The sequence below is a fragment of the Salmo salar genome, chromosome ssa12 (assembly GCF_905237065.1).
Source record: "Salmo salar chromosome ssa12, Ssal_v3.1, whole genome shotgun sequence".
Lineage (NCBI taxonomy): Eukaryota > Metazoa > Chordata > Actinopteri > Salmoniformes > Salmonidae > Salmo > Salmo salar.
This window is the reverse complement of record NC_059453.1, coordinates 91,423,141-91,446,890: the sequence shown is the minus strand read 5'-3', so window position 1 is coordinate 91,446,890 and position 23,750 is coordinate 91,423,141. Positions and strand designations below refer to the sequence as shown.

The 23,750-nt window shown below is 45.0% G+C and overlaps 1 protein-coding gene across 2 annotated transcripts in view; it reads right to left on the bottom strand.

The window, feature by feature from the left end:
* Positions 1-1,041: 1,041 nt before the first annotated feature.
* gli1 (GLI family zinc finger 1) overlaps positions 1,042-23,750 on the bottom strand; it is a 141,769-nt gene continuing 119,060 nt past the window's right edge. Inside the window, exons 6-17 of one of the 2 annotated variants that reach the window (XM_045691922.1) lie at positions 23,156-23,303; positions 22,912-23,019; positions 22,430-22,567; positions 18,230-18,379; positions 11,355-11,519; positions 10,699-10,944; positions 10,099-10,411; positions 9,438-9,677; positions 8,826-9,079; positions 4,546-4,713; positions 3,255-4,418; positions 1,042-3,028 (exon numbers count right to left, since the gene is read on the bottom strand). In XM_045691922.1, the coding sequence (XP_045547878.1) occupies positions 2,105-3,028; positions 3,255-4,418; positions 4,546-4,713; positions 8,826-9,079; positions 9,438-9,677; positions 10,099-10,411; positions 10,699-10,944; positions 11,355-11,519; positions 18,230-18,379; positions 22,430-22,567; positions 22,912-23,019; positions 23,156-23,303 (4,018 nt within the window). In that variant the 3' untranslated portion in view covers positions 1,042-2,104. Of the gene's footprint in view, positions 3,029-3,254; positions 4,419-4,545; positions 4,714-8,825; positions 9,083-9,437; positions 9,678-10,098; positions 10,412-10,698; positions 10,945-11,354; positions 11,520-18,229; positions 18,380-22,429; positions 22,568-22,911; positions 23,020-23,155; positions 23,304-23,750 lie in introns of both variants that reach the window. The other variant, XM_045691921.1, reaches the window with a different exon arrangement.

Sequence of the window (23,750 nt, the reverse complement as noted above, 5' to 3'; positions counted from 1 at the left end):
GCGTGAATACTGATATGTTATCATTATGATGTGCTTGTGTCATCACTATTGTGTGTGTGTGTCATCATTATGTGTGTGTGTCATCCCTATGTGCTTGTGTCATCACTATCGTGTGTGTGTGTGTCATCATTATGTGTGTGTGTCATCACTATGTGCTTGTGTCATCACTATCGTGTGTGTGTCATCACTATCGTGCGTGTGTCATCACTATCGTGTGTGTGTCATCACTATCGTGTGTGTGTCATCACTATCGTGTGTGTGTCATCACTATGTGCTTGTGTCATCACTATCGTGTGTGTGTCATCACTATCGTGTGTGTGTCATCACTATCGTGTGTGTGTCATCACTATCGTGTGTGTGTCATCATTATGTGTGTGTGTCATCACTATGTGTTTGTGTCATCACTATGTGCTTGTGTCATCACTATCGTGTGTGTGTGTGTGTGTCATCATTATGTGTGTCATCACTATGTGCTTGTGTCATCACTATCGTGTGTGTGTCATCATTATGTGTGTGTATCATCACTATGTGTGTGTGTTATCACTATGTGCTTGTGTCATCACTATCGTGTGTGTGTCATCACTATCGTGTGTGTGTCATCACTATCGTGTGTGTGTCATCACTATCGTGTGTGTGTCATCACTATCGTGTGTGTGTCATCATTATGTGTGTGTGTGTCATCATTATGTGTGTCATCACTATGTGCTTGTGTCATCACTATCGTGTGTGTGTCATCATTATGTGTGTGTGTCATCACTATGTGTTTGTGTCATCACTATGTGCTTGTGTCATCACTATTGTGTGTGTGTCATCACTATCGTGTGTGTGTTATCACTATGTGCTTGTGTCATCACTATCGTGTGTGTGTCATCACTATCGTGTGTGTGTCATCACTATCGTGTGTGTGTCATCACTATGTGTGTGTGTTATCACTATGTGTGTGTGTCATCATTATGTGTGTCATCACTATCGTGTGTGTGTCATCACTATCTGTGTGTGTCATCACTATGTGTGTGTCTCATCATTATGTGTGTCATCACTATCGTGTGTGTGTCATCACTATGTGTGTGTGTCATCACTATGTGTGTGTGTCATCATTATGTGTGTCATCACTATCGTGTGTGTGTCCCTGACAGGAGTGTGTCCCTGACAGGAGTGTGTCCCTGACAGGAGTGTGTCCCTGGGAATACAGATGAATCTTCAAAGCAGTCAGGTGTCTATGAGTCATTGTTTTACATTCTTCCTTGGAGCAGCTCTGTTTTCCTCAGTTGTCATTACAGAAGAGTTAGGCCCTGGAATTCCACAAGCAGTCCACGACACAGACATTAGAGTTCCATCACTGTCACTGTCAACATTGTCATATACACAGCATATACATGTCTAACTTATTTACATCGCAGTACCCTCTCTGTTGCCCTAAAGAACCTCTATGACTGAAATGACAATCATTACGGTGATGATGTCCTTACGGTGGTGATGTCGTTATGGCGTTGACGTTGTTATGGTGATGACAGTCATTTCAGGCAAACAGTTCTGTGTCAAGCAACGGTTTTGTACCAAACAAAAGTTTTGTTCCAAGCAACAGTTTTGTTCCGAGCAACAGTATTGTTCCGAGCAACAGTATTGTACCAAGCAACAGTATTGTACCGAGCAACAGTATTGTACCAAGCAACAGTATTGTACCGAGCAACAGTATTGTACCAAGCAACAGTATTGTACCGAGCAACAGTATTGTACCAAGCAATTCCAAAGTCAGTCATCTTCTCGTGAGACAAGAGAACACAGTGATCAAGATCAGTAGGCACCTTTGGTTTGGTTTAAAGTCCTCTAAGGAGTAGCTACTATGTATCTGTCCATCCTGGCCAGGGACAGAACATATCTGTGTGAGGCCAAGAGAAAGGAGACATATTTTCAGTACCTTTACTCTACACAGTCATTTCCTGTAACTTTATGTTAAGAGGTAAGCTAACACCAACGGGCTGTGGCCCTAGGGTCCACTCTAGGACAGTCTAGGTACTTGTACTACGACAATATCTTCAGTTACTTAGTCTCTTAAGACAGAGGGATGAGCCCCTCTAATCAACTTTATGAGTGTGTTCGGGTTCTAAGACAGGGTATTCAGGTACTTGTTCTCATCAGCCAGAGAGGTGAGCATGGAGGTCATGTCCCCTACAGCCATGTTGGGGAGCACAGAGGAGGGCAGGGTGGTGGAGGTCTGTGGGGTGGTGAGACGGGACGAGGTCTGGGATGAACCTCCATGGAGAGGTGGGTTGACGGGGCTGAAGGACGAGGGGTCTGGGTCATCAATGATGGAGGTAAAGTCTATCTGGGCATTATCCAGATCCACGTTCTCCAGAGCATTGGAGATGGGGGTGGACTCATGGGGGTAGCCCAGCGGGGCAGACTTGTTCCTCTGATGGTCCATATGGGTTACCAGGTGCCCCTGGTGCTGGTTGAGGCAGGGCCCGGTCTGGGTTGGGTCCTGGTGAGGATGGGTGATCCGTTGGATTTGGATCTGCTGCTTGTCCATGTCAAGGTGCTGCATGTGGATCTGACCCGAGTAATACATGTTGCTATTGTTGGAGGGAGAGAAGATCTCCTGATGGGTCTGAGGGCCCTGGACAGGGGGCAGTCGGACTGCTCTCCTTGGGCTGGAGGTAGACTGGACTGGGCTGAGGTGTGGAGGACTGCCCAGGTACCCTCCTCCTGGCAGGGACTGGAGGCTATTCTGCCTGATGAGAGGCTTCCGGCCCTGGGGTGGTCTAGGAACCACAGGGACTCCCATTTCCTGGCTGTAGCAGGACCCTGGCCGTCCAGGCAGGCTCATCATGGGGACCTCATTAGGTGGGATGGAGGAGCCGGAGCCGGGGCCTCCTCGGCTATGGCCTGGTGGGATCATCAGGTTCTGGTTGGTGGAATAACCTGGGAAGCTGGAGTCTGGGTTGGGGTAGAGGTTTTGTTGGTGTTGTTGCTGAGGCTGGTGTTGGTGATGCTGGGGACTAGGCTGCTGCTGCTGCATCATGGCCACCTGAGTCAAATCAAATGAGATCAACATTTAGTTTAAAGTGCTATCATTAATAATTCAAGACAAGCAAGGAAACACATTATCTTCAGGAAATGTCCTTTGAAAACGCCACAAAACACTTTACTATAAAAGAGGGGAAATAAAGAGGAGAAGAAGACAGAGGGTGAGGGGAAAGAGAAGACAAAGGGTGAGGGGAAAGAGAAGACAAAGGGTGAGGGGAAACAGTCACCTGTTGTCCTGTCATGTCCATGCTGTCTGACAGAGGAAGGGGTTTTCCCTCTGCTGCTATCCCACTCTGGTCCTGCTCCTGACCCCACAACAGAGCCTGCTGGGACTGCACATAGTTCCTCACCATCATCTCCTTCACATGCATCATTGGTGTCTGAGACCGGCCCCCAGGCCCCAGACCAGCTGACCCCACGATGAGGCCCCCGATTTGCTGCTGCCCCTGTTGCATGGAGGCCTGGTTCTGGTTCTCCATCCCTCCACCATGGAAGTTACAGGAGGGGTTAGTAGTCCTCATCATGCCTTGGCCAGGTTGCCCCTGCTGGGGGTAACTCTGAGGGGACATGGGTCCCATGGGCATAGGTGTCTGCCCTGGGTGGGGCCTCTGCTGTTGTTGGTGTTGGTGGAGCTGCTTTTGGCAGGCGTCTGGGTTGGCAAGGGCTGGATGATACTGCTGCTGCTCTGGTTTGATGTTCAGATTCTGGTGGCCTCCATCTGGGCCTTGGGTGTACAGACTCTGCTGGCTGCTGTAGAGACCCTGTGTCTGGGCTTGGCCCTGCATAGAGCCCTGGTCCTGGTACTGCATCCCTGTCTGGAGGGTTCCATGAGGGGTCTGGACCTGACTGCTCTCCTCCCAGGGCCCTGCACCTCCATCGGGCCCTGCTTGGCCCAGGTGGGGGTAGTGTGGTTCAGAGGGGCTGAGCTGGCAGGTACTCATGCTGTACTCAGCCTGCTGTAGCAAGGTGCTAGACATCTCCTCTGGGTGGATGGGTCCCCCTTGCCCCATCTGGCCCTGGCCTGGTCCCCTGGTAGTACCCTGGTAGTGCACACCCTGCATGGACGTCTCTGTCGCTCGCTGATAGCCCTGCTCTGGGCAGCCCAGGCTGTCGTGGCTGGGTGATAACTGGCTGGAGGGACCCCCCATGTGGTGGTTCTGGTAGCCCAGGAAGCCTCTCTCTCCTGGGGGAAGCATCATGCCATGGTCCCTGGCATCCACGGTTCCACCATGTGCGTCCATGGCCATGGCCTCCATCATGACGTTCTCGGTGATGCTGGGTGGCCGCGGAGATAACATATGGCGGGTGATGTTGGCGTCTGACCCACAATGCTGCAGGGCGTTCCTCCGGCCCATCATGGCTAGGTTGTTCAGGCTATTGAAGCGTTGCACCTTGGGAAACAAATTCAAATCAACATTTGTTTTAAGTGTTTAACAAATACATGTTTCTACTACTACTACTACTACTACTACTACTACTAATAATAATAATAATAATAATAATAATAATAACAACAACCTTGGGAAGGGCATGGGGGTTGCCAGTGGAGCGGACGGGGTCACTGGAGCGCCGGGTGGCATTCCCTGGGGCTTGGTGGGGGTAGATGACCCCAGTGCCATACTCTCCCGTGTTGGCACTTTGTCTCCTGGGACCGCCATACTGCAGGAACGCTGGCAGCGGCTGACCCTGGGAATAATTCAAATAATAATACACTTTATTTGTATTAGGGAGCAGTCCAAATGTACACAATTGTTACCCCAGAGGAAAATGGGGCAGGGTCATGCTTTTTCAATTTCAGTCAGGGGGAGGGTTTAGTATGTTTAGTATGTTTACCTCTAGTCAGGGGGAGGGTTTAGTATGTTTACCTCTAGTCAGGGGAGGGTTTAGTATGTTTACCTCTAGTCAGGGGGAGGGTTTAGTATGTTTACCTCTAGTCAGGGGGAGGGTTTAGTATGTTTACCTCTAGTCAGGGGAGGGTTTAGTATGTTTACCTCTAGTCAGGGGGAGGGTTTAGTATGTTTACCTCTAGTCAGGGGGAGGGTTTAGTATGTTTACCTCTAGTCAGGGGGAGGGTTTAGTATGTTTACCTCTAGTCAGGGGGAGGGTTTAGTATGTTTACCTCTAGTCAGGGGGAGGGTTTAGTATGTTTACCTCTAGTCAGGGGGAGGGTTTAGTATGTTTACCTCTAGTCAGGGGGAGGGTTTAGTATGTTTACCTCTAGTCAGGGGGAGGGTTTAGTATGTTTACCTCTAGTCAGGGGGAGGGTTTAGTATGTTTAGTATGTTTACCTCTAGTCAGGGGGAGGGTTTAGTATGTTTACCTCTAGTCAGGGGGAGGGTTTAGTATGTTTACCTCTAGTCAGGGGGAGGGTTTAGTATGTTTACCTCTAGTCAGGGGAGGGTTTAGTATGTTTACCTCTAGTCAGGGGGAGGGTTTAGTATGTTTACCTCTAGTCAGGGGGAGGGTTTAGTATGTTTACCTCTAGTCAGGGGGAGGGTTTAGTATGTTTACCTCTAGTCAGGGGGAGGGTTTAGTATGTTTACCTCTAGTCAGGGGGAGGGTTTAGTATGTTTACCTCTAGTCAGGGGGAGGGTTTAGTATGTTTACCTCTAGTCAGGGGGAGGGTTTAGTATGTTTACCTCTAGTCAGGGGGAGGGTTTAGTATGTTTACCTCTAGTCAGGGGGAGGGTTTAGTATGTTTACCTCTAGTCAGGGGGAGGGTTTAGTATGTTTACCTCTAGTCAGGGGGAGGGTTTAGTATGTTTACCTCTAGTCAGGGGGAGGGTTTAGTATGTTTACCTCTAGTCAGGGGGAGGGTTTAGTATGTTTACCTCTAGTCAGGGGAGGGTTTAGTATGTTTACCTCTAGTCAGGGGGAGGGTTTAGTATGTTTACCTCTAGTCAGGGGAGGGTTTAGTATGTTTACCTCTAGTCAGGGGGAGGGTTTAGTATGTTTACCTCTAGTCAGGGGAGGGTTTAGTATGTTTACCTCTAGTCAGGGGGAGGGTTTAGTATGTTTACCTCTAGTCAGGGGGAGGGTTTAGTATGTTTACCTCTAGTCAGGGGGAGGGTTTAGTATGTTTACCTCTAGTCAGGGGGAGGGTTTAGTATGTTTACCTCTAGTCAGGGGGAGGGTTTAGTATGTTTACCTCTAGTCAGGGGGAGGGTCATGTCATTTGTAATCAATTACATGTCATATTGCTCTGGGTTTGAGAATGAGTTGGTTAGTACAGTGTCTCGATGTGTGCCCGATGATGCCCCTCATCCCTGATTCTCTGCTGGGTGTGCAATATCAAGTGTGCCTAGTGTGGTCTCAATAAAATGATCCATAGTCTATACTACAGGCCAGGGGTATTGAACTCTTAACCAACGAGCAACAGTCCTTCAAAAATAAAAAATCATCACTGAGCGAATTTCAGGTATGCTGAGCGCAAATTTGAATGTTGTGAAAATTCTGTGCAACTTCTGGTAGGCGTTTACTGTGAACACTGAGGCTGTACCCACTTCAAGTTACAGTTTTAACATTGGTAAAGTTAGGGTACTGTGGATATTTGATCATAATGTAGGCCTACACTACCAGAGTGGCTTACCATCAAAAACAATGGATACAAATGCATCTGGCAATGTATCCCATAACATTTTAACATGGAAACAGCTGTTCTATCATTCAGCCTACAGTAGCAGCCAATGTGTGGTGTTCAATGTAGTCCTCCATTCCATGAGACTTAAAAAAAAACATGCAGGGCTTGACATTAACCTGTCAATGAATTATTATTCCTATATTACAGAGAATCAGACATATTATTCTACCCTCTGCCTATTGGCTACTTAGCTTACTCGAGACCGTCTCTAAAAAAAAGCTCTTTGCCTGACTCGATTTTCTAAGAAGGCTAGAAATGCACACGTTGTGCTCTAGTAGGAAGTAATCACTCCCCCATTTCTGACTAGAAATGATCTATAACTGCGCTAATAACTCACTAACTAGCAAAGAATATGAACAAATGTGCACTGGTGGCTACATGCAGCTCTCACTTTGATCTCAAAACAAGCTCATCTACCGACGACCGCTCATGCTGTAAACACAGTCCAGTTCTAAGTGAATGGCACAGATCCATATATGGAAATGGTTATTTACATATAGGCCTATTGTGAATGGCCCGCTACGCTATGAAACCACACACTACTGAATCATTCCCACAGTGAATGGCCCGCTACGCTATGAAACCACACACTATTGAATCATTCCCACAGTGAATGGCCCGCTACGCTATGAAACCACACACTATTGAATCATTCCCACAGTGAATGGCCCGCTACGCTATGAAACCACACACTATTGAATCATTCCCACAGTGAATGGCCCGCTACGCTATGAAACCACACACTATTGAATCATTCCCACAGTGAATGGCCCGCTACGCTATGAAACCACACACTATTGAATCATTCCCACAGTGAATGGCCCGCTACGCTATGAAACCACACACTATTGAATCATTCCCACAGTGAATGGCCCGCTACGCTATGAAACCACACACTATTGAATCATTCCCACAGTGAATGGCCCGCTACGCTATGAAACCACACACTATTGAATCATTCCCACAGTGAATGGCCCGCTACGCTATGAAACCACACACTATTGAATCATTCCCACAGTGAATGGCCCGCTACGCTATGAAACCACACACTATTGAATCATTCCCACAGTGAATGGCCCGCTACGCTATGAAACCACACACTATTGAATCATTCCCACAGTGAATGGCCCGCTACGCTATGAAACCACACACTATTGAATCATTCCCACAGTGAATGGCCCGCTACGCTATGAAACCACACACTATTGAATCATTCCCACAGTGAATGGCCCGCTACGCTATGAAACCACACACTATTGAATCATTCCCACAGTGAATGGCCCGCTACGCTATGAAACCACACACTATTGAATCATTCCCACAGTGAATGGCCCGCTACGCTATGAAACCACACACTATTGAATCATTCCCACAGTGAATGGCCCGCTACGCTATGAAACCACACACTATTGCAGAGACTTTGATATTACTGGCCGCAACTGATATGGTGAAAATGTGTGGGGAGGCGGAGGCACAGAAACTCACATCAATACGTTTTGTCAGATAACACTGTTAAACTAAGTATTTATGCTACTGAAAGCAATCAACAGGGAATTCTGAACGACTCAAAAACTCCCCAGCTTATGCTCTCCAAATTGACGTTAGCTGTGAGGGCCGAGATGCCCGTAAATTGACTTTTGTTCGCTCTACGTGTCGGAGGATTCACGAGGACATATTGTTCTGTTTCATGATTCCCGAGCATGCAAAGGCACAGTGTGCTGCGTGGCTATATTGATGAAAAACTGATTCCATGGGATCGAATCGTGGGCTTTAGCATAGATGGGGCTCTATCTATGGCGGGATAGCGGGCAGACCTCTACACTCTAGTTATGAATGTGGCTCACTCTACCATATGGACACATTGTATAATACACCCACTGAGCAAGAATGGATACACCGAGAGCAACCGGCGGCAAAAGAGCTGAGCACAGAACTCTTGAGATATATTGCAGCTGGTAACTTCCATCATAAACTACATCAAACCACATCCAGTGTTCACAAAACTATCTGGAGATATGTGATCAGAGCGTGACAATGTTCCCACTGAGGCTTGGTGGTTATTGAGGGGGAGTTTTTGGAAAGATTTTTTTCGCATTGAGAGTGGAATACAAACACATATAAGGAATAAGATATTAAGAAGACAAAGACAAGTGTTCACCTGGTACTCGCTGAGGAAGCCTCCTCTTCTCCTCGCCGTTCCTGGTCCCTGCTCCATACTGGGTAGTGGAGTGGGGGGTGGGCCGCCAGTGGCTGCTGCATACTTAGCCTTCAGGCTGTACTGCTGGGCTGGCGTTAGACTAGACATTTCTGGTAACCCTCCTCCTGCGCCACCTACACCACGGCAGGGTCCTCCTCTGCAGCTGGTCTCAGGGGGGACGGGGTCACCTCCTCCCTGGTCAGAACCCAGGAACCCTGCTGGAAATGTTAAAAACATGTTGGAAATATAATGCTATAAACGATCAAAATAAAGAGACTAGCACACTCCATATGTAAACTTCCAGTCATTTATTGGGTATTTACCAACTTTTCAGCATCACTGTGTCTTTTTCACACAAACTATTTATTTCTGGGTGTGCGCCAGCTCATGTTTTCTTTATTCAAATAGAATGCTTACACACATTTTATTGTAAAACCAATTTTATTGTAATACTTTCACAAACATTATAAATACTACTTTGGAGTGTATTTTGTTTGTCCCTAAATACATTTAGGTCATTTTATAGGCCATGGAACATGTTAGAATTACAAACAGCATCTTGTGTGAACCCACCTCCTCCTCCTAGCTGGGAGACGTCGCTGGAGCGCCGGCTGGAGAGGTAGGGGGAAACCATGGAAGAACGACGGCTCACTGTGTAGGCCGAGCTCATGCTGCTGGTGCCACTCCCCCTCCGGTCACTGATAGGACAGACCATGCCAGAGGATCCACCCCCCAGCTCGTGATTGGACAGTTCCATGACTCGGCGGTTGGAGAGGAGGGCCGAGGGAGAACACATCCCTCCCATCATCTCCCCTGGACCACATGGAGGAACAAAGCAGGACTAGAATCATCAGGTTAACAGTCTAGAAGTGGCACAGACAATACTACAACAGGAAAGAGAGCTAGAATTATTTTAAAGTGAATATTTATTTTTTTGTGTAATCTAGTGATACGTGTAAGATATGATCTTATCATCGTACTGATTTTATCACAATGAGAATAATTTGTTTAATTTTAATTAGTTTAAACTCTTCAAAGGATGATTAAGATGAAAACATGCATATTTGATCTAAAATCAAGTCAAGTGTCTTCAGTCCAGTACCTGGCAGTACCTTACTATCTGTCAGTCAAGTGTCTTCAGTCCAGTACCTGGCAGTACCTTACTATCTGTCAGTCAAGTGTCTTCAGTCCAGTACCTGGCAGTACCTTACTATCTGTCAGTCAAGTGTAATACCTGTGAGTGCAGGCAGCTTGTTCCCCCCACCACAGCGTCCGGGTGGAGTTGGCCTTCTGATCTGTTTCAGCTTCTCTATCTTCAGGTTCTCTAGTCTCTTCAGGGCATGTGCTGACATGCCCCCCATCCCTGCCCCTGAGCCCCCTGCCTCGCAGCCTCCTCCTGCCCCTCCGTCCTCCAGAGCGGTCAGGTCCTCCAGACTGCCAGCTGCATTCAGGTTCATCTCCACACCGCTGTCGTTGTTGTTGGCGCTCCCCAGTGGAGAGCGCTCGCTACTGCAGGAAGACTGGCCACCCGGGCTGGGCTGAGACTTCTGGAAGAGGGGAGAAGAGAGAGAGAGAGAGAGAGAGAGAGAGAGAGAGAGAGAGAGAGAGAGAGAGAGAGAGAGAGAGAGAGACAACATGTCACTTAAAACCCCAATCCACATGTTTTACTGTCAAAAACAACCCCACCGCTTGTTTTTCTATAACTGCTGAGGGATGGGACTGGAGAAATGAAACCACTCTCAAATTCATAGAGTCCACAAAATCAACATGAAACCATATTCAAAGGAATACATTGTTTATTTACAAAGACATGGACTCTCCAGTCTAAACTCACCAGAGTGCTCTCAGGTGCCAGCAGTTTGCAGTCCTCCCTGTGTCCAGTCTCCTCTTTCTCCAGCAGCAGTTCACCACGCTGTCCACCAGAGGTCAGTGATGAGCCAGGAGGCCGGGGCCCAGTGTCTCCTCTATGCTTCTTGGTGATGTGAGCCTCAGGGCCATGGACAGTCTTCACGTGCTTCCGCAGAGAGCTGGGGTCTGTGTAGCGCTTCGTACACCCAGAGATCTTACACACGTAAGGCTTCTGCAGAGGGATAGGAGGACACAACTCAGCACACATGATTACACACGTCAGACGGTTTTAATTTCAAAGTGATTTCTTAGGCCATCTGTCTTTCAAATAGTATTTCAGAAAACATTAGATACATCTGTGAGATAAATTATAGATATCGATGTAATTCATATTTTATTAATTTTTACAATTTTTATTTAACCTTTATTGAACTAGGAAAGTCAGTTAAGAACAAATTTTGCGCCGCCCTACAGGACTCCCAATCACGGCCGGACGTGACTTAGCCTGGATACTGATAGATTATTCACTAGTTATTTATAACAATTCATAACACAACTTAAATCTATAATTTGAGTGAACAATCCCTTTAAGCAGGTGAGGATGTAAGCAGTTAGTGTGATTGATTGATTTACAGCGTGTACCTCGTTGGAATGTGTGCGGTTCTGATGCTTGGCTCTGTCTGAGGCATTGGAAAAGGCTTTGTTGCAGCCCTCATGTTCACAGACGTATGGTTTCTCCCCAGTATGAGACCTCAGGTGGGTCTTCAGGTTCTCCAGACGAGAGTAGGCCTTATTACAGCCCTCAAACTGAAACAACAGGCATCTTATTACATACAGCCTTCCATCTGAAACAACAGACATCTTATTACAGCCCTCAAACTGAAACAACAGGCATCTTATTACATACAGCCTTCCATCTGAAACAACAGACATCTTATTACATACAGCCTTCCATCTGAAACAACAGACATCTTATTACATACAGCCTTCCATCTGAAACAACAGACATCTTATTACAGCCCTCAAACTGAAACAACAGACATCTTATTACATACAGCCTTCCATCTGAAACAACAGGCATCTTATTACAGCCCTCAAACTGAAACAACAGGCATCTTATTACAGCCCTCAAACTGAAACAACAGACATCTTATTACATACAGCCTTCCATCTGAAACAACAGACATCTTATTACAGCCCTCAAACTGAAACAACAGGCATCTTATTACAGCCCTCAAACTGAAACAACAGGCATCTTATTACAGCCCTCAAACTGAAACAACAGACATCTTATTACAGCCCTCAAACTGAAACAACAGACATCTTATTACAGCCCTCAAACTGAAACAACAGACATCTTATTACAGCCCTCAAACTGAAACAACAGACAATCTTCAAGCTGCATACTGGACCCTATTCCAACTAAACTACTGACAGAGCTGATTCCTGTGCTTGGCCCTCCTGTGTTGAACATAATAAACGGCTCTCTATCCACCGGATGTGTATCAAACTCACTAAAAGTGGCAGTAATAAAGTAATAAAGTAATAAAGCCTCTCTAGAAAAAGCCAAATCTTCCATTCCTCTCAAAAAATTTGAAAAAGCTGTTGCGCAGCAACTCACTGCCTTCCTGAAGACAAACAATATATACGAAACGCTTCAGTCTGGTTTTAGACGCCATCATAGCACTGAGACTGCACTTGTGAAGGTGGTAAATTACATTTTAATGGTGTCAGACAGAGGCTCTGCATCTGTCCTCGTGCTCCTAGACCTTAGTGCTGCTTTTGTTACCATCGATCACCACATTCTTTTGGAGAGATTGGAAACCCAAATTGGTCTACACGGACAAGTTCTGGCCTGGTTTAGATCTTATCTGTTGGAAAGATATCAGTTTGTCTCTGTAGATGGTTTGTCCTCTGAAAAATCTATTGTAAATTTCGGTGTTCCTCAAGGCTCCGTTTTAGGACCACTATTGTTTTCACTATATATTTTACCTCTTGGTGATGTCATTCGGAAACATAATGTTAACTTTCACTGCTATGCGGATGACACACAGCTGTACATTTCGATGAAACATGGTGAAGCCCCAAAATTGCACTCCCTGGAAGCCTGTGTTTCAGACATAAGGAAGTGGATGGCAGCAAATGTTCTACTTTTAAACTCAGACAAAACAGAGATGCTAGTTCTAGGTCCCAAGAAACAATGAGATCTTCTGTTGAATCTGACAATTAATCTTGATGGTTGTACAGTCGTCTCAAATAAAACTGTGAAGGACCTTGGCATTACACTGGACCCTGATCTCTCTTTTGACGAACATATCAAGACTGTTTCAAGGACAGCTTTTTTCCATCTACGTAACATTGCAAAAATCTGAAACTTTCTGTCCAAAAATGATGCAGAAAAATGTATCCATGCTTTTGTCACTTCTAGGTTAGACTACCGCAATGCTCTACTTTCTGGCTACCCAGATAAAGCACTAAATAAACTTCAGTTTACACGGCTGCTAGAATCTTGACTAGAACCCCAAAATGTGATCATATTACTCCAGTGCTGGCCACTCTACACTGTTAAGGCTAGGGCTTCCTGTTAAGGCTAGGGCTGTTTTCAAGGTTTTACTGTTAACCTACAAAGCATTACATGGGCTTGCTTCTACCTATCTTTCAGATTTGGTCCTGCCATACATACCTACACATATGCTACGGTCACAAGACGCAGGCCTCCTTACCGTCCCTAGAATTTCTAAGCAAACAGCTGGAGGCAGGGCTTTCTCCTATAGAGCTCAATTTTTATGGAATGGTCTGCCTATCCATGAGAGAGACGCAGACTCGATCTCGACCTTTAAGTCTTTCTTGATGAATCATCTCTTCAGTAGGTCCTATGATTGAGTGTAGTCGGCCCAGGAGGTTGAAGGTGAACGGAACGGCACTGGAGCGACGAACCACCCTTGCTGTCTCTGCCTGGCCGGTTCCCCTCTCTCCAGTGGGATTCTCTGCCTCAAACCCTATTACAGGGGCTGAGTCACTGGCTTACTGGTGCTCTTCCATGCCGTCCCAAGGAGGGGTGCGTCACTTGAGTGGGTTGAGTCACTGACGTGATCTTCCTGTCCGGGTTGGCGCCCCCCCTTGGGTTCGTGCCGTAGGGGAGATCTTCGTGGGCTATACTCGGCCTTGTCTCAGGATAGTAAGTTGGCGGTTGAAGATATCCCTCTAGTGGTGTGGGGGCTGTGCTTTGGCAAAGTGGGTGGGGTTATATCCTGCCTGTTTGACCGTGTCCGGGGGTATCGTCGGACAGGGCCACAGTGTCTCCCGACCCCTCCTGTCTCAGCCTCCAGTAATTATGCTGCAATAGTTTATGTGTTGGGGGGCTAAGGTCAGTATGTTATATCTGGAGTATTTCTCCTGTCTTATCCGGTGTCCTGTGTGAATTTAAGTATGCTCCCTCTAATTCTCTCTCCCTCTTTTCTCTCTCTCTCTCTTTCTCTCGGAGGACCTGAGCCCTAGGACCATGCCCCAGGACTACCTGGCATGATGACTCCTTGCTGTCCCCAGTCCACCTGGTCATGCTGCCGCCCCAGTTTCAACTGTTCTGCCTGCGGCTATGGAACCCTGACCTGTTCACTGGACGTGCTACCTGTCCCAGACCTGCTGTTTTTTTGTTGGAGAGGTAGAGATACTCTGAATGATCGGCTATGAAAAGCCAACTGATATATACTCCTGAGGTGCTGACCTGTTGCACCCTCGACAACCACTGTGATTATTGTTATTTGACCCTGCTGGTCATCTATGAACATTTGAACATCTTGGCCATGTTCTGTTACAGCCAGAAGAGAATTGGCCACCCCTCATAGCCTGGTTCATCTCTAGGTTTCTTCTTAGGTTCCGGCCTTTCTAGGGAGTTTTTCCTAGCCACCGTGCTTCTACACCTGCATTGCTTGCTGTTTGGGGTTTTAGGCTGGGTTTCTGTTCAGCACTTTGTGACATCAGCTGATGTAAGAAGGGCTTTATAAATAAAATGTGATTGATTGATCTTATTACACTCCTCAAACTGAAACAACAGGGATCTTATTACATACAGCCTTCCATCTGAAACAACAGGGATCTTATTACATACAGCCTTCCATCTGAAACAACAGGGATCTTATTACATACAGCCTACCATCTGAAACAACAAGGATCTTATTACATACAGCCTTCCATCTGAAACAACAGGGATCTTATTACATACAGCCTTCCATCTGAAATAACAGGGATCTTATTACATACAGCCTTCCATCTGAAACAACAGGGATCTTATTACATACAGCCTTCCATCTGAAACAACAGGGATATTATTACATACAGCCTTCCATCTGAAATAACAGGGATCTTATTACATACAGCCTTCCATCTGAAACAACAGGGATCTTATTACATACAGCCTACCATCTGAAACAACAAGGATCTTATTACATACAGCCTTCCATCTGAAACAACGGGGATCTTATTACATACAGCCTTCCATCTGAAACAACAGGGATCTTATTACATACAGCCTTCCATCTGAAACAACAGGGATCTTATTACATACAGCCTTCCATCTGAAACAACAGGGATCTTATTACATACAGTCTTCCATCTGAAATAACAGGGATCTTATTACATACAGCCTTCGATCTGAAACAACAGGGATCTTATTACATACAGCCTTCCATCTGAAACAACAGGGATCTTATTACATACAGCCTTCCATCTGAAACAACAGGGATCTTATTACATACAGCCTTCCATCTGAAATAACAGGGATCTTATTACATACAGCCTTCCATCTGAAATAACAGGGATCTTATTACATACAGTCTTCCATCTGAAACAACAGGGATCTTATTACATACAGCCTTCCATCTGAAATAACAGGGATCTTATTACATACAGTCTTCCATCTGAAACAACAGGGATCTTATTACATACAGCCTTCCATCTGAAACAACAGGGATCTTATTACATACAGCCTTCCATCTGAAACAACAGGGATCTTATTACATACAGCCTTCCATCTGAAACAACAGGGATCTTATTACATACAGCCTTCCATCTGAAACAACAGGGATCTTATTACATACAGCCTTCCATCTGAAACAACAGGGATCTTATTACATACAGCCTTCCATCTGAAACAACAGGGATCTTATTACATACAGCCTTCCATCTGAAACAGGGATCTTATTACATACAGCCTTCCATCTGAAACAACAGGGATCTTATTACATACAGCCTTCCATCTGAAACAACAGGGATCTTATTACATACAGCCTTCCATCTGAAACAACAGGGATCTTATTACATACAGCCTTCCATCTGAAACAACAGGGATCTTATTACATACAGCCTTCCATCTGAAACAACAGGGATCTTATTACATACAGCCTTCCATCTGAAATAACAGGGACCTTATTACATACAGCCTTCCATCTGAAATAACAGGGATCTTATTACATACAGCCTTCCATCTGAAATAACAGGGATCTTATTACATACAGCCTTCCATCTGAAACAACAGAGACATCTTATTACATACAGCCTTCCATCTGAAACAGCAAGGATCTTATTACATACAGCCTTCCATCTGAAACAACAGGGATCTTATTACATAGAGCCTTCCATCTGAAATAACAGGGATCTTATTACATACAGCCTTCCATCTGAAACAACAGAGACATCTTATTACATACAGCCTTCCATCTGAAACAACAAGGATCTTATTACATACAGCCTTCCATCTGAAACAACAGGGATCTTATTACATACAGCCTTCCATCTGAAATAACAGGGATCTTATTACATACAGCCTTCCATCTGAAACAACAGGGATCTTATTACATACAGCCTTCCATCTGAAACAACAGGGATCTTATTACATACAGCCTTCCATCTGAAACAGGGATCTTATTACATACAGCCTTCCATCTGAAACAACAGGGATCTTATTACATACAGCCTTCCATCTGAAATAACAGGGATCTTATTACATACAGCCTTCCATCTGAAATAACAGGGATCTTATTACATACAGCCTTCCATCTGAAACAACAGGGATCTTATTACATACAGCCTTCCATCTGAAACAACAGGGATCTTATTACATACAGCCTTCCATCTGAAACAACAGGGATCTTATTACATACAGCCTTCCATCTGAAATAACAGGGATCTTATTACATACAGCCTTCCATCTGAAATAACAGGGATCTTATTACATACAGCCTTCCATCTGAAACAGGGATCTTATTACATACAGCCTTCCATCTGAAACAACAGGGATCTTATTACATACAGCCTTCCATCTGAAATAACAGGGATCTTATTACATACAGCCTTCCATCTGAAATAACAGGGATCTTATTACATACAGCCTTCCATCTGAAATAACAGGGATCTTATTACATACAGCCTTCCATCTGAAACAACAGGGATCTTATTACATACAGCCTTCCATCTGAAACAACAGGGATCTTATTACATACAGCCTTCCATCTGAAACAACAGGGATCTTATTACATACAGCCTTCCATCTGAAATAACAGGGATCTTATTACATACAGCCTTCCATCTCAAATAACAGGGATCTTATTACATACAGCCTTCCATCTGAAACAACAGGGATCTTATTACATACAGCCTTCCATCTGAAATAACAGGGATCTTATTACATACAGCCTTCCATCTGAAATAACAGGGATCTTATTACATACAGCCTTCCATCTGAAACACCAGGGATCTTATTACATACAGCCTTCCATCTGAAACAACAGGGATCTTATTACATACAGCCTTCCATCTGAAACAACAGGGATCTTATTACATACAGCCTTCCATCTGAAACAACAGGGATCTTATTACATACAGCCTTCCATCTGAAACAACAGGGATCTTATTACATACAGCCTTCCATCTGAAATAACAGGGATCTTATTACATACAGCCTTCCATCTGAAACAACAGGAATCTTATTACATACAGCCTTCCATCTGAAACAACAGGGATCTTATTACATACAGCCTTCCATCTGAAACAACAGGGATCTTATTACATACAGCCTTCCATCTGAAATAACAGGGATCTTATTACATACAGCCTTCCATCTGAAATAACAGGGATCTTATTACATACAGCCTTCCATCTGAAACAACAGATACATGTTATTACACTCTGCAAACTGAAACAGATTCACAATGTTTTATAACACCCATCAAATTGAAACACATGTACAAATATACATTATGTAGACTGAAAGCCAACGTTAGATTCAATCAGTGTCAGGTTGAGAATCTCCATAAAAGCCACATACATGCACTGTGAGTATACTACCAGTACTGCACCTCTCTCTCTCTCAAACTGATCTTTGAAACGTAATTATTTGATGAATTAAAAACGTGATTCTAAACTGAATTCAAATTCATTTAACAATCCATTTCAAAGGTCTGTTTGAGAGAAAGAGAGAGAGAGAGAGAGAGAGACCAGGCTACAGTAAGTAGTATACTCACAGTACACTTATGTGGTTTCTCTCCTGTGTGCCTGCGCATGTGAACCACCAGCATGTACTGGGCTTTGAAAGGTCTCTGCTCCCTGGAACACTCCTGCCAGTGGCACACAAACTCCTTCTTCTCTCCGTGGATGTGCTCATTGTTGATGTGCTGTGGAAGAGAGAGATATGTTACTGCCATGTCAAGAGTGTTCAGTCTTTACCAGGATGCTGTGTTATGTGTGGCTCTCCAGGACCAGAGTTAGAGACCACTAAAATAAACTGAGAGTTAGAGACTGTTACTCTAGACTGAGAGTTAGAGACTGTTACTCTAGACTGGGAGTTAGAGACTGTTATTCTAGACTGGGAGTTAGAGACCACTACTCTAGACTGAGAGTTAGAGACTGTTACTCTAGACTGGGAGTTAGAGACTGTTACTCTAGACTGGGAGTTAGAGACTGTTATTCTAGACTGGGAGTTAGAGACTGTTATTCTAGACTGGGAGTTAGAGACTGTTACTCTAGACTGGGAGTTAGAGACTGTTACTCTAGACTGGGAGTTAGAGACTGTTACTCTAGACTGGGAGTTAGAGACTGTTATTCTAGACTGGGAGTTAGAGACTGTTATTCTAGACTGGGAGTTAGAGACTGTTATTCTAGACTGAGAGTTAGAGACTGTTACTCTAGACTGGGAGTTAGAGACTGTTACTCTAGACTGGGAGTTAGAGACTGTTACTCTAGACTGAGAGTTAGAGACTGTTACTCTAGACTGAGAGTTAGAGACTGTTATTCTAGACTGGGAGTTAGAGACTGTTATTCTAGACTGGGAGTTAGAGACCACTACTCTAGACTGAGAGTTAGAGACTGTTACTCTAGACTGAGAGTTAGAGACTGTTACTCTAGACTGGGAGTTAGAGACTGTTATTCTAGACTGAGAGTTAGAGACTGTTACTGTAGACTGAGAGTTAGAGACTGTTACTCTAGACTGAGAGTTAGAGACTGTTACTCTAGACTGAGAGTTAGCGACTGTTATTCTAGACTGGGATTTAGAGACCAATACTCTAGACTGAGAGTTAGAGACTGTTACTCTAGACTGAGAGTTAGAGACTGTTACTCTAGACTGAGGGTTAGAGACTGTTACTCTAGACTGAGAGTTAGAGACTGTTACTCTAGACTGGGAGTTAGAGACTGTTATTCTAGACTGGGAGTTAGAGACTGTTACTCTAGACTGGGAGTTAGAGACTGTTACTCTAGACTGGGAGTTAGAGACTGTTATTCTAGACTGGGAGTTAGAGACTGTTATTCTAGACTGGGAGTTAGAGACTGTTACTCTAGACTGGGAGTTAGAGACTGTTACTCTAGACTGGGAGTTAGAGACTGTTACTCTAGACTGGGAGTTAGAGACTGTTATTCTAGACTGGGAGTTAGAGACTGTTATTCTAGACTGGGAGTTAGAGACTGTTATTCTAGACTGAGAGTTAGAGACTGTTACTCTAGACTGGGAGTTAGAGACTGTTACTCTAGACTGGGAGTTAGAGACTGTTACTCTAGACTGAGAGTTAGAGACTGTTACTCTAGACTGAGAGTTAGAGACCGTTATTCTAGACTGGGAGTTAGAGACTGTTATTCTAGACTGGGAGTTAGAGACCACTACTCTAGACTGAGAGTTAGAGACTGTTACTCTAGACTGAGAGTTAGAGACTGTTACTCTAGACTGGGAGTTAGAGACTGTTATTCTAGACTGAGAGTTAGAGACTGTTACTGTAGACTGAGAGTTAGAGACTGTTACTCTAGACTGAGAGTTAGAGACTGTTACTCTAGACTGAGAGTTAGCGACTGTTATTCTAGACTGGGATTTAGAGACCAATACTCTAGACTGAGAGTTAGAGACTGTTACTCTAGACTGAGGGTTAGAGACTGTTACTCTAGACTGAGAGTTAGAGACTGTTACTCTAGACTGGGAGTTAGAGACTGTTATTCTAGACTGGGAGTTAGAGACTGTTACTCTAGACTGGGAGTTAGAGACTGTTACTCTAGACTGGGAGTTAGAGACTGTTATTCTAGACTGGGAGTTAGAGACTGTTATTCTAGACTGGGAGTTAGAGACTGTTACTCTAGACTGGGAGTTAGAGACTGTTACTCTAGACTGGGAGTTAGAGACTGTTACTCTAGACTGGGAGTTAGAGACTGTTATTCTAGACTGGGAGTTAGAGACTGTTATTCTAGACTGGGAGTTAGAGACTGTTATTCTAGACTGAGAGTTAGAGACTGTTACTCTAGACTGGGAGTTAGAGACTGTTACTCTAGACTGGGAGTTAGAGACTGTTACTCTAGACTGAGAGTTAGAGACTGTTACTCTAGACTGAGAGTTAGAGACTGTTATTCTAGACTGGGAGTTAGAGACTGTTATTCTAGACTGGGAGTTAGAGACCACTACTCTAGACTGAGAGTTAGAGACTGTTACTCTAGACTGAGAGTTAGAGACTGTTACTCTAGACTGGGAGTTAGAGACTGTTATTCTAGACTGAGAGTTAGAGACTGTTACTGTAGACTGAGAGTTAGAGACTGTTACTCTAGACTGAGAGTTAGAGACTGTTACTCTAGACTGAGAGTTAGCGACTGTTATTCTAGACTGGGATTTAGAGACCAATACTCTAGACTGAGAGTTAGAGACTGTTACTCTAGACTGAGAGTTAGAGACTGTTACTCCAGACTGGGAGTTAGAGACTGTTACTCTAGACTGAGAGTTAGAGACTGTTACTCTAGACTGGGAGTTAGAGACTGTTACTCTAGACTGAGAGTTAGAGACTGTTACTCTAGACTGAGAGTTAGAGACTGTTACTCTAGACTGAGAGTTAGAGACTGTTATTCTAGACTGAGAGTTAGAGACCAATACTCTAGACTGAGAGTTAGAGACTGTTACTCTAGACTGAGAGTTAGAGACTGTTACTCTAGACTGAGAGTTAGAGACTGTTACTCTAGACTGAGAGTTAGAGACTGTTACTCTAGACTGGGAGTTAGAGACTGTTACTCTAGACTGAGAGTTAGAGACTGTTACTCTAGACTGAGAGTTAGAGACTGTTATTCTAGACTGGGAGTTAGAGACCAATACTCTAGACTGAGAGTTAGAGACTGTTACTCTAGACTGAGAGTTAGAGACTGTTACTCTAGACTGGGAGTTAGAGACTGTTATTCTAGACTGTCTCAAACCTTCCTTTCCTCTTCCCTCTCATCTTTCATGTACCTGTAAGGCCAAAACTTTTTCCTCATGACCTGACCGGACAAACTCTTGGCCCTATTGCCCTACTGTAAGATTTGTCCAGGCAGAGTCACATGGTCTGAAAACCCTCCTTCCTGGGCCAATAATGACGTGCACTACCTGTCCCTAATGTATTAATATGCACTAGCCTCTCTTGTCCCTATTCACGTGCACTAGCTTCTCCTGTCCCTATTCACGTGCACTAGCTCCTCCTGTCCCTATTCACATGCACTAGCATCTGCTGTCATTATTCACGTGCACTAGCTGTTCCTGTCCATTTTCACGTGCACTAGTTGCTCCTGTCCGTAATGTACTCACGTGCACTAGCGCCTCCTGTCGCTAATGTATTCACGTGCACTAGCTGCTCCTGTCCGTAATGTACTCACGTGCACTAGCTCCTCCTGTCGCTAATGTATTCACGTGCACTAGCTTCTCCTGTCCCTAATGTATTCACGTGCACTAGCTGCTCCTGTCTCTAATGTATTCACGTGCACTAGCTGCTCCTGTCCCTAATGTACTCACGTGCACTAGCTGCTCCTGTCCCTAATGTATTCACGTGCACTAGCTCCTCCTGTCCCTAATGTACTCACGTGCACTAGCTGCTCCTGTCCCTAATGTATTCACGTGCACTAGCTCCTCCTATCCCTAATGTTCTCACGTGCACTAGCTTCTCCTGTCCCTAATGTATTCACGTGCACTAGCTGCTCCTGTCTCTAATGTATTCACGTGCACTAGCTTCTCCTGTCCCTAATGTACTCACGTGCACTAGCTTCTCTTGTCCCTAATGTATTCACGTGCACTAGCTCCTCCTATCCCTAATGTTCTCACGTGCACTAGCTTCTCCTGTCCCTAATGTATTCACGTGCACTAGCTGCTCCTGTCTCTAATGTATTCACGTGCACTAGCTTCTCCTGTCCCTAATGTACTCACGTGCACTAGCTTCTCTTGTCCCTAATGTACTCACGTGCACTAGCTGCTCCTGCGTGTCAAACTCCTTGCTGCAGCTCTCCCAGTGGCAGTTTGTCTCGTAGATTACCTCTGGCTCCGGTTTCTCCTCCCTATCCAGATCCTCCCGGCAGTCCAGCAGACCCAGCAGAGGATCCTGGGTACAGGTCAAGAGGTCAGGGTTCAACAACACCAGGACGTTCATGGTACTCACATGGCATTACATCAAGTAATGTAAGGGTAGAAGTTGTTAAACACCACATAACATGCACACACAAACCATCTCTGTCTCTCACAATGACCATCTCTCACACAGAAATTGTTAGCAAAATTATACTATGTTTAAAGTTGTGATTGAGTGTTGACTATGTAGTGTTGTTATGTGTGTGTTATGTGTGGTTGTGTGTGGTGTGTATATGTGTGTCTAAGTGTGTAGTGTTACCCGTGGTTGTGTGTGGTGTGTGTGTGTGTGTGTGTGTGTTGTGTAGTGTAATTTGTTACCTGTGTGCCATTGGAAGAAGGGCTGGCCAGGTCTCCCTCGGACCTCTCGTCCAGACATTTAATACTGATCCCATCCATCACACTGCCCAGTCCAGGTTCTGTCTTCAGCTACACACAAAAACATGTCAGGACTATTCAACTACATCACTGTCGGTTTAGAAAGTCTCTCCGTTTTTCTCTGTATGACTTGTCTTTAAACTGTCGAGCCCGTAGTTGGTGTCAAGACAATCATAAACAGTCTTACGTGTCCATGTTTGGGTGTGTGTAGTCGAGGGTTGTGTGGGGGTATTCTGGTGGGAGGTGCGTGGCAGGGTCCTGGGGTGTGTCCGCCGTACATTGAGCCCTGTTGTCTGGACTGGTAGTTCATGGAGTTGGAGAGACCCATAGACGGACTGCCATACAGGAGACAAGACAATATGGCTATTAAAAACAGATCACAGGTACTGATAAACAATCAACTGAATGGGGAATGATTATAAACAATTGTATCATCTTGATGTCCTGCCTGTTTGGCCCTGTCCGGAGGTATCATCGGATGGGGCCACAGTGTCTTCTGATCCCTCCTGTCTCAGCCTCCAGTATTTATGCTGCAGTAGTTTATGTGTCGGGGGGCTAGGGTCAGTCTGTTACATCTGGAGTATTTCTCTTGTCTTATCCGGTGTCCTGTGTGAATTTAAATATGCTCTCTCTAATTCTCTCTTTCTCTCTTTCTGTCTTTCTCTCGGAGGACCTGAGCCCTAGGACCATGCCTCAGGACTACCTGGTATGATGACTCCTTGCTGTCCCCAGTCCACCTGGCCGTGCTGCTGCTCCAGTTTCAACTGTTCTGCCTGCGGCTA